At 54.5% G+C, this 10684-nt stretch overlaps 1 protein-coding gene across 1 annotated transcript in view; it reads left to right on the forward strand.

Annotated features, from left to right (window-relative positions):
- The window catches only part of tmem102 (transmembrane protein 102), a 10877-nt gene extending 582 nt beyond the window's left edge, over positions 1-10295 (forward strand). Inside the window, 9 exon segments of the mRNA XM_067261129.1 lie at positions 325-536; positions 7072-7431; positions 7463-7584; positions 7586-7679; positions 7682-7814; positions 7816-7881; positions 8179-8263; positions 8265-8867; positions 10143-10295. Of these exon segments, the coding sequence (XP_067117230.1) occupies positions 335-536; positions 7072-7431; positions 7463-7584; positions 7586-7679; positions 7682-7814; positions 7816-7881; positions 8179-8263; positions 8265-8867; positions 10143-10295 (1818 nt within the window). The 5' untranslated portion in view covers positions 325-334.
- The last annotated feature ends 389 nt before the right edge of the window (positions 10296-10684 follow it).

Raw genomic sequence — 10684 nt, forward strand, 5'->3', positions numbered from 1 at the left:
TATTTTAAATTAACAAACACATAGCTAGCTAATGCATGGAAAACATTTACAGTATGAAGTTTTTATGATCAGAAATATGTTATGCAATGTAGGGTAAAGCTATCTTAGCTATTTACAAATGCGACCACACAAATAAACGCTCGCCGTGTCCGTGCAATTAGATAAACAGACAATGTCTTTACACACGTGTACTGGATGATTAAAAGCACCCTTCTTCAGTTTCTTAATAATAAGCAAGCAACTTCATAAAACATCAGCAAGGAATCCCGGTCTATAACATCAGTGTAATGTTGCCTGTGTACCACCACCCGTCCCCTTTCCCAGACTGAGAGTCATGGAGACCCTCATGAGTGCGGTGACACCCCGGTCCCCGGCCTCCGCCAAGAAGCCCTCGGAGGTGGACTTCCGTTCGGGGGCCACGCTGGAGCAACTCTCTGCCCAGGTGTCTGAGCTGGTGATGCTGGAGCAAGGAGAGTTCGGGGACCAGACCGCTCTGGAGGTGCACACGGCCAAAGACTTCATTTTCAATATGCTGGGTAGGTTCACTGCAACGGGTGTACGGGGAACTGCTCACATGAGATTCCCACTTATAGAATGTTCTTCAACGGAAAAGTCCCTTTCAATAGAGAATCTGCTTTGTCATGTTTCCCAGTCTGGCTTAGCTTAGTAGGTGTAATGGTCTTATTTGTAATACTATCAGTTATGAAATAGTGGTTGAGAAGTGATATTTAATCAGTAAGACAGAAGAGGAGAGTGTATACCCACTGCCATATACTGGGCTTAGGACTCCAGATTCCACACAAGTAGAACAAACATTCTGTTATGTCATTCATTTCCCGTTGAGTGAAGTGGTGTGCATTGTCCAATAGGTGGCAGTCTTCCCCATCCCTCTCAGTTCCTCACTGCACCCCTGCAGACAACGCCCATGTCTCCCTCTCTCTGCCTGTCTCTCTGCAACTGGACACAGAGCCTGTCTGCCCTCCATCCCTGGCTTTTCAGCTGCTTGTCCTCTTCTCCCCCATTGTTCTCTTTCTGCCTCTCTCTCTCTCTCTCTCTCTCTCTCTCTCTCTCTCTCTCTCTCTCTCTCTCTCTCTCTCTCTCTCTCTCTCAGTAGGTCTTTTGGGGATGTGCAGCTTGAGGCTTATACACTAACTGGCACACGATCTTCTGTCCCCCTCCACTGGAACAATACCCGTGGATTCTTCCCCAGCTTGGCTCCGGCTATTGTTTGCCCCAAAAATATCATAACAGGCGCTGCAGCTAATCCTGTCAAATGTTGGATTAGCTGACAGCCATCCATCCTCTCTCTGTCTGTGTCTCTGTCTCTCTCTCTCTCTGTCTTTCACTCCCTCCCTCTCCTCTTCTCCAGTCTCTTATCCTCTGCACTCTATTTTGTCTAGAAGAGGTTTACCTTCGAAACACACACACACACACACACACACACGCACGCACACACACACACACACACACACACGCACACACACACACACGCACGCACACACTTACCCCTCTACCTTAATTTACTCGGATACACCTTCTCAATTTCCCAACCCTGCTTCTCCCCAAATAGGCCTAGCGCTCACATCCCATGCTCCATCTACCCCCCCCCCCCCAACCTCCCCCCTCTTTTATTTCTCTCTGTGGAACTTTCCGGCTCCTCACGTTGCCATTGTAGTCCTTCCATCGCCATGGAGCTTTCCTCTCCGCCCCTCCCGCTCCCTCTCCGCTTCTTCTCACCTCGCTGATTGGCAGCTTAAAGTCTTCTCTCGTCTCCGAAGGCATTTTTTTGGGGGGGGGGGAGGGGGGGGGTTCTGCCAGGTTGTTTTTTGCCGGTGTAACCTCCAGCAGCCTCTTCCTCCCCACTCCCCCTCCCCACTCCCCCCCTTGCCAAAGCCTGGATAGAACATGGTGGACCGCAGTGTTCTCTGCCTCTGTGTTCACTTTCTGTCACGAGGAGATCAGACAGACAGAGAGAGAGATCTCTCCACAGACTCTTGAGGAAGACAGAGAGAGGGAGAGAGAGAGGGAGAGAGGGAGAGGGAGAGGGAGAGGGAGAGAGAGAGAGAGAGAGAGGGAGAGGGAGAGAGGGAGAGAGGGAGAGAGAGGGAGAGGGAGAGAATAAAAAGAGACAGAGAGGCGCGTGTATGTGTGGGAGGAGGAGGAGGGAGGAGGGGGGGGGGGGGGTGTCAGGGCCGGGTGATATTCATTGTGCCACTCTATTAGCAATGCGGTGTGGCGAAGGGCCCTGAGAGAGAGGGTGAGGGCTGAGTGACTGTTGTGTGTCTGAATGTCAACAAAGCCACAGTCCACCACTCAGCCGAAGTAGGAGACTCAACGGATGGCTGTGCTCGTGCGTGTTCATATGTTGGGTGTGTGTGTGAGTTCTGCTCTCGTGTTTGCTTCAGAAGAGTGTGTGTGCATATGGTCGTTTGTGTTGCTTTTGCGTGTCTTTCAGAAGAGGGTGTGTGTGTTTGTGAGAGAGTATGTACACATCTCAGTTTGCCTTCTCCCACAGTTTTAAGAAGTTAATATAGTTTGAGGCCCCCCACTGGGATTACTGTACTGACAGAAAGAAGAGAACGAGAGAACAGCGGCGAAGAGCGAGGGAGAAGAGAGGGAGGCGATTGCACCGCGGCACAGCTCCACGGTGTGACAGATAGGAACAAAGCCACTTTATTTACCCTGCTAGCAGTGTGGCAGCAAGCCTTCCCCCACGCCCACGCAAACAAATACCCAGGCCCGCTCGTTCCCTGCAGGGACAGAAACAGGGCTGTCATACACAGACCGTATGCGAGGCATCTTGTAAGGGTCTAGGTTCAAGTCCCCTGCTGTAAGATGAAAGTAAGAAAATGCGGTCCTTCAGTCTGGTTCAAGTGACACTCCCCATAGGGATATAACCTCATAACAATAGACAGGCAAAGCAAGCTGTTGTGCTTCTCCTACTGTGTGTGCGGGTCTCTGTTCTTCTGTGCTCGTGTGTGTTTCGTTGTGTGTGTTTTGATGCAAAGTGTGTCTCCGTGTTTGTTTCTGAGCGTGCATCTCCCAGCATGCCACTCCATCTCACCTTTTTAACTTGAGCCTTACCCGGGGGTGTGAAACGGCCAATCAGAACGCAGTCGTCCCTGAGGCTCCCTGCTCTCTCTCCTCAGGACTGACACTAGACGTCACGCAGGGAATTCCCCCAAGGATGGAACATCTCCATAGAAATCCCATTAGAACTGCCTTTCACTGCCACAGAAACACCACGGACTCCTCATACATATTTTTCCCTCGTTAAACACCCCCGGTAGCGGACTATCGGAATTCTTCCTCGCCTCGAAGAAATCCCCCTGTGGTGTTAGCCTCGGGGCTAATGCCTCGCTAGCCAGCTGCTCGCGCTAATGCCCTGTAGTCTCTCAAGCTGGGCTAATGCAGTAGGCTAGCTAATTTCACTTATGCACAGGAGTCTATCCAGCAGGTCTAATGTTAGTCGGCTAGCATGTGGCGGGCAGCCACTTGATTTAGAAGTTGGTTTGAGGACTGCCCTAGCCTAAGGCCACATCAATGGAGAGAGCCTGGTGGGTAGCACTTAACAGCATGCGTGTTCCTTGTATGCAAAGTGCCCCTCTGACTGAAGTACTGTAAATGGCACTGGTCCACTTTCAATCAGGCAGCAGCTTCAGTGGGGCCCCCAGGATCTCATCGCAGCGCAGCCTTAATGATGATACGAAATGTGTGAGTGTGTAAACCCCTGGCGTGAGAGATGGACAGTGGGACCTTTATGCCTAATTAACTATGAACGTACCGTGTAATTACCTACGAGTATGCACTCCGAAGAGTCGCCTGAATAGCTTAAGGATGGCACACTCGCAAACGCACAGAGACGCACACTCACAAACGCGCACGAATTCACGCAGACAAGCGCGTATCTTGGAAAGATATCGATGTCGGCATTAGCCGTTGCCGTGTGTGCAAAATCCGCCGAGGCATCATAGCAGAGGATCTTAATCTGTAAATCTGACTGGCTTCCATTCAGCAAGGCTCCACTCTAAACCCAATCCCACTTCATTCACCTCTGCCCCCCCCCTCCACCTCGGGGATAAACCAGGAGAAGGGACGAGGACAGACTGCCAGATGTGGCTCTGAACCTGCAGTTGACCTGTGGAGATTAAAGCCGACCTCGCCGGGTCTGGAACGAGGCCAGACTCTCCCATGGCCGGTCCAGAGCGGCCGCGATGGGACACCCTTTAGGATACCAGCGGTCTCCTCGGGTCCGTGGGGGGAAGGGACCGGCTCTGTCTTGGGTGGAGGGGAGGGGGGGTGTCAAATGTCAAAGGTCAGCTGCTGCTGTCTGATGTCCGTAAATAATGAAGAGGGGGGCGGCGGGGGGGGGGGGGGGGGGGGGTAGAGTGGGGGTGGGAAGGTAGGTAGTTAACTGTCAGCTGGCTGGAGAGTGAGAGACAGGGGAGTGGCTGAGACAGAGAGTGAGGGAGGGGGACGCAAGAGAAACGGCAGATAAGAAGTGATAAAGGCAGACAGACAGACAGACAGAAAGAGAGTGAGCGAGAGAGAGAGGAGCGTATAAAGAAGAATGGGATTGTCAGCCATTTTAAAAGGAACTACTGTAGGGTCTCTTGTTCCAGCTTTGCGTCGATATCCCTCTCGACTCGAATAATAGTATTTCTTTCCAAGCCTCTCCAGGAGGAAGGTGGGCCTGCTGTAGCTGAACGGTCCATCTCGCCGACAGTTGAAAGTCTCTCGCAGCAGTGAAGGTAGCGAGGGCGTGCTCCATCTTCGTCCAGCCGTCAGTAGCGCCTCTCTCTGTGTGGTCGCACAGTCCGTCTCACGCACTCCTCTTCAGTTCTGCAGTCTCCTATTCTTCACCTTCTTCTCCCAAAATCCCATTTTCCGCCGATTTCAGAGCTATTTACGTACCCGAGCCAATATGCCTGAACAGGGTCTCTTTCTCTGTCTTTCTTCCCCCCCCCCCCCTCTCTCTCTCTCTCTTTCTTTCCTCTCTCTCTCTCTCTCTCTCTCTCTTTTCTCTCTCCCCCTCTCTTGCTCCATCTCCCGAAAGGGACTTTTCTGTCACAATGCTGCAGGGACGGGTTTGTCACAGTGAGACATTTCACTTTCATCCCCAAAGTGCTCGTGCATGTGGTTATTCAGCCCATGGGGGGCTGTGCAAACGGCGCTCGTTGACCACGGCCCCAGGTCTCCACGCCTCCTGTGGCCTGCTCCACGTTCTGCCCTGTGGCTCCACACACAGGGCTGTACCCTGGCCCCAGCAGGGCCAGGAAGGGGTCGCTGGGGGAGGGGCTGGGGCTTGACGCCTGTTCCCTTCCTCCAGCTGGGGTAAAGCTCCTAGCCCTGGCTCAGGTTCATGGTCTAGCTTTAACCTGGAGCTGTTGGATAGCTGTCTGGATCAAGTGGCAGTCATTGTTCTGAGGACTGTCGTGGGTCGAGGGTTTGGGTTAATGCTGCCCAACCTTCCAAGTGTCGTTTTGATGGTAATTATGATGGCTATCATCATAAAATGTGCCATTGTCATTGATAATGATGATGGCTTCGCCTGTGATTAAAGGATGGGTTGTAGAGTACCCTTGCCCGATGAAAGGTGTGTTTGCAAGTGCGTGCGTCACTCTCTCTCTCTCGTTTCTCTCTCTCTCAGAGACACACACAAGTTCAATCCTCTCATTATTGATAGAGTTCCTGCAGAATGCGCTCTCTCTCTCTCTCTCTCTCTCTCTCTCTCTCTCTCTCTCTCTCTCTCTCGTCTGATTATTGATCAGTTATTTTTCTCTCCAAAACGTTTCCAGCTGACTCATGCACGCCGCCCCATCCCCCCCCCTCCTCCCAACACAGCTTTTAGCAGAGGCTCTTGATATGGCGTTTCATGGCCGATAAAGCCTCCAAACCTTGTACTGCCACACACACACACAGACACATATGGACACACACACACACTTTGTCTCTCCTCTTGTCTCTCTCGCCCACTAAAGGGAGTCTAGCATAGTCCACGGTCAGTCTCTCCGAAGCATCAGGCCATTTCTCTCCTTGAACCTTCTCAGCTGTGGTAATGTTGGCCTTGCAGCCTGCTTGAAGCATGCTGTACACACACACACACACATACACACAGTTTTCAGCCGCTGGTGTTGCGTGCCCCTGTAATTGGATGAGGGAAATCGTGTTAGGAGGCTTTTGTGCTCCAGGCTGCAGCTCCTCGGTCTGCAGTCGCTCGTGTTGCAGCCCGCAGCGCATCCACAGTGGGAGGACCTGACCCCTGCACCCCACGCCCCCCCACCACCACCACCCCCCAGAGGCAGGTGGCGGGCACTTCCAAGTCACGGGTGACGGGTTTTCTTCTAGGAGCAAAGTGCAAAGCATCATGGGAGATGTGGAGAGGCCTCCTCTAGCCGCCCGGCTGTAATCCACTTGGCTCCAATGTAGAGAGGTCACATCCTGACAGGGCTTAGCTGGGCTCGCTGAGAACACAGATAAAAAGCCCTGGGTGGATTTCTACGTTTGGTTGACCAACTACCAAAACCCCCTTGAGAGAAATCCTGGGTTCCATCATTTAATGCCAGCCCAAGACACACTCAAAGCTACCGTTTCGCCCCCATTTCCTCCCTCCTCTCCCCCTTTTCCCCCTGTCGTCTTTTGACCCCGTTGAGTTCACTTTCTCCATTCTCACTTTCTATTGTTCCACACAAGTATTCCCTGCTGTTCTGGTCGGCTGGCAGCTTTTGACCAGAAATATCTGGATCAGTGTAGAAGCTCCTCTGGGGAGTGGGAAGCATGTTGAGGTCAGGTGAGGCAGCAGGAAGGGGAGGAGGAGGAGGAGGCCTTCCTCACACCTCGGTAGTCTGTCACTCGGGGAGCTCTGCTCCCCAGACTACTTCTTCTTCTATGAATATTCCTCAAGCTTCGCCTCATGAATACATGCATAAGATTTGAAACACGCCGGCAAGCCAAGCCTATTTGTTGTAGGTCTTGGATTTCTTTGTATGCCCCAAGTTAATACTCTTTCTGTGTGGTGTGTGCATGCATGCTCGTGTGTGTGTGTGTGTGTGTGTGCATGCGTGCGTCCAGGTCTGGTCCAGAAGGTGGACCAGCGCCTCCCCGTGGCCAACGAGTACCTGCTCCTGTCTGGCGGCGCCCGCGAGGGCGTCCTGGACCTCAACCCCGAGGAGCTGGGCGACTACGCCCGCGGCGCCGACTTCGACCTGGACTTCACCCTGCTGGTGCCCGCCCTCAAGCTGCACGACCGCAACCAGCCCGTCACCCTGGACATGCGCCACTCCCCGCCCTGCCACTCGTGGCTCAGCCTGCGCCTGTGCGACCAGGCCACGCTGGCCCGCTGGGGCGTCTGCTGCCAGGAGGAGAACGGCCTCCCTCCGGAGGAGGAGGAGGAGGAGGAAGACGAGGAGGAGGAGATGTGTCGAGGCGGGGGAGGGGGGCGGGAGAGCCGGCGTCGGCGTCCCCCCGTCCCTCCACTCCCCTCAGTCGCTGGACGGCTGCTACTTCTCCCCGGCGCTGGTCGCCGACTGGTTCTGGGGGGTGGTGGGGGAGGCGGTGGAGGAGCTGAGGCGGAGCCCCCAGAGGGGGCATCCCCGTCCCGGAGCGCCTGGAGCGGAACGGGCCCCTGACCACGCTGATCCTCACGGCGGGCTCCAGCCGCGTGCTGTACGACCTGCTGCCGTGGTGTCGTTCCGGGGCTGGCCCGCCGTGGCGCAGGGCTGGCTGACGGCCAACCACTTCTGGGACGGCAAGATCACGGAGGAGGAGGCCATCTCGGGCTTCTACCTGCTGCCGGTGCCCCGCCCCGCTGGGGGGGCGGCCCGACCGGGAGTGGAGGCTGGCCTTCTCGCGCAGTGAGGTGAGGGGGGGGGGGGAGGGGAGGTGAGGGGGAGGTGGGGTCACCTGCCTAAGGGTTAGCCAGGGGCTACATATCCACCACATGACACACCAGCAGGATCACTTCATTCTACCGTAGCCAATTATCCAGCTTATCTTCTTTAGTGTGCATGTTATCTGTGTACCTGTTTTTGTTGGGGCTGCCTTGGGGCGGAGTCCTATGAAATCAGTATTTTAGATTAAATTAAATACAATTTCATTTTGCACAGCCCTTATTTAAAAGTAACATCACAAAAGTAAATATTTCGAAAACGACTCACCACCTCCTCCTCCGGCCTCCAGGGTGCAGCTGAAGAAGTGCATCCCCTTCCCCATGGCCCAGGCCTTCCAGGCAGCCAAGGCCGCCCTCTCCCGCATCCTGGCCCAGCCCGCGCACGGGCCTCTCCCCCTACCACCTCCGCACGCTCCTCTTCTGGGCCTGCGGACCGCCTCCCCTCCGCCTACCTGTCCTGCCCGACCCCGACACGCCCGCGCGCCTCCTCCTGGGCCTCCTGGACGACCTGGCGCACTGCACCCTGGGCAAGAGCTGCCCCAACTACTTCCTGCCGCAGTGCAACATGCTGGAGCACCTGACGGACAGCCAGGCGCTGCTGGTGGCCAGGAAGCTGGCTCACGTGCGCTCCGACCCGGCCGAGCACCTCCGCGCCGCGCTGGACCAGGCCAGGCAGGCGGGCCAGCTGAAGAAGGAGGCCACGGCGGCGGCTGCGGCGGCGACGAACGGGCACGGCGTGGCAGGCTCTCCCGGGCACTACCCGGCCAACGGCATCATCCCGCCACAGGACGACAAGCTGGCGCTGCGGCTGCAGCAGCTGGTCACGGAGAACCCGGGGAAGTCCATCTCGGTGTTCCTGAACCCCGACGACGTCACGCGGCCGCACTTCCGCATTGACGACAAGTTCCTACTGATGCCCCGCTCCCCACCCCTCACCCCCCCCACCCCCCGCCCCCCCCTTTGGAGGGACATGGGTCGGGTGGGGTGTGTGTGGGGAAGGAGGGGGGGGGGGGGGGGCAGTGTTGCGTCTCGCACACATGCGCTAGCTCTTTCGCACAGGATGAGCTCACAGACACCGGAGGTTTGAACTGCGAATACTGCCGAGTCATGTTGGTCCCTACTGCCCTGCACAGAGGCTAATGCTAAGCTAACGCTAATGAGTGACCGCTGCTGTCATAAGACTTGTACCAAAAAAAAACAGTCCAGAACCAGGCAGTCGTGGTAGACCTCCCGGGCTTCAACAGTGATGTATTTCGCTGGCCTCACCTAATCGGCTTTTGCCACGTTTGTCTTGTTTGTTACCACGGAGACAGCTGCTTGACGATCTCGAGCCCCACAGAGACGTTTTCAGCTGGTGCTAGGACGGACTCTGCTTTGGAAGGCGATGGACGTGCACTCTGCTTCCAAACAGAACTTGTGTGTGTGCTCATCCGAAGAGCCTGTATTTGTATTCCACGACTGAAAATCAACCTTAAAAACGCCCCTTCCTCCCCCACCAGAATGATTCCTGAATAAGAAGCTAAATGCTTCTTGGTACATGTGATGTAACTGAATGTAATACGTGTGTGAGGGGGAAATATGAGTCTTTGAGCAAAGGAATTCAGTTCCCTATTTTTACTGCTGTTTAGCTCTTCCTCTTTGTCGGTTTCCCCCCCTCTAACCTTCCCCGCCCCTCTCTATCGCTTGCTCTCTCTCCCCCTATCTCTTTCTCAGGTATTTTTTTTATGTTGTTTAATGATTATTGTATTTGACTCACTTCCGACTCCTTGGAATGTTACCCCCTAGAACTAAATGGTACGGGCCCAAGGTTGTGCTCCATTTCAATGCTACCTATAGGATGGAACGCACCAAAGAGCCACACCGGAGGGGTGGCTTAGGAGAGCCTCCTCCATCTTTTTCCCCATTTGAAAAAAGTCCCCGAACTCCCACAGCTGACTCAGTGAGCTGGAACTGGAACAATCCAGTCTTCACCTGCTCCCTCCTCCTCCTCACTGCAACTGATCCAGCGCCAGCCCCCTAAACTTCCCTCTCCCCTGCGAGAGCGCGAAGCCGTCCATTATTCACGAGCGTAACGGTGTTAGCCAGGGCTATCGATCACATGTAACAATAACAGGATGGCTTCATTCTAACTTAGCTCTATGTGTGTCCTCGTGTGTAGAAGATGAGAAGGAGGAGGATGTCAGACGCTGGGCTAACCTTGCTGAGCTACACGGTGAACAGTGTTCATCACTATCTGTTTGTGTTTCTCATGTAGAAGTTCCAGAATGAGGATGATGTGAGCTTGAGGCAAGTTATCCAGTGGATGGGAACTACTGACAATGTCGGTACTCCTCTCCACGACGCTCTGTTCAAAGTCGTTTATCCCGAGTGGTTCTCCAGGTCCGGTTCTGGTCCACCAGGCTTGTAAGAAGGACCGGTTCTCCTGTCAGGGCTCTGAGGGAGTGTGTGTGAGGGGGCACAGGGTGGGGGCGAGGCTGCTTAGTGACATGAAGGCCAGTGGCATGGGCTGTCTTTCCGGATTTAATTACAGGACAGTCTTCCGACATACCTGTTCCTGGTGTGTGTGTGTGTGCTCTAATGTAAGAGGTCAGTGTGGGACCAGGGACAGCAGCATGTCAGGGCTCTCAAGACAAACACCCTAGTAATACCAGTCTCAACACTCCGTGTTGTCTCAACACTCCTCTCTCTCTCTCTCTCTCTCTCTCTCTCTCTCTCTCTCTCTCTCTCTCTCTCTCTCTCTCTCTCTCTCTCTCTCTCTCTCTCTCTCTCTCTCTCTCTCTCTCTCTCTCTCTCTCT

The sequence above is a fragment of the Osmerus mordax genome, chromosome 23 (genome assembly GCF_038355195.1).
Source record: "Osmerus mordax isolate fOsmMor3 chromosome 23, fOsmMor3.pri, whole genome shotgun sequence".
NCBI lineage: Eukaryota > Metazoa > Chordata > Actinopteri > Osmeriformes > Osmeridae > Osmerus > Osmerus mordax.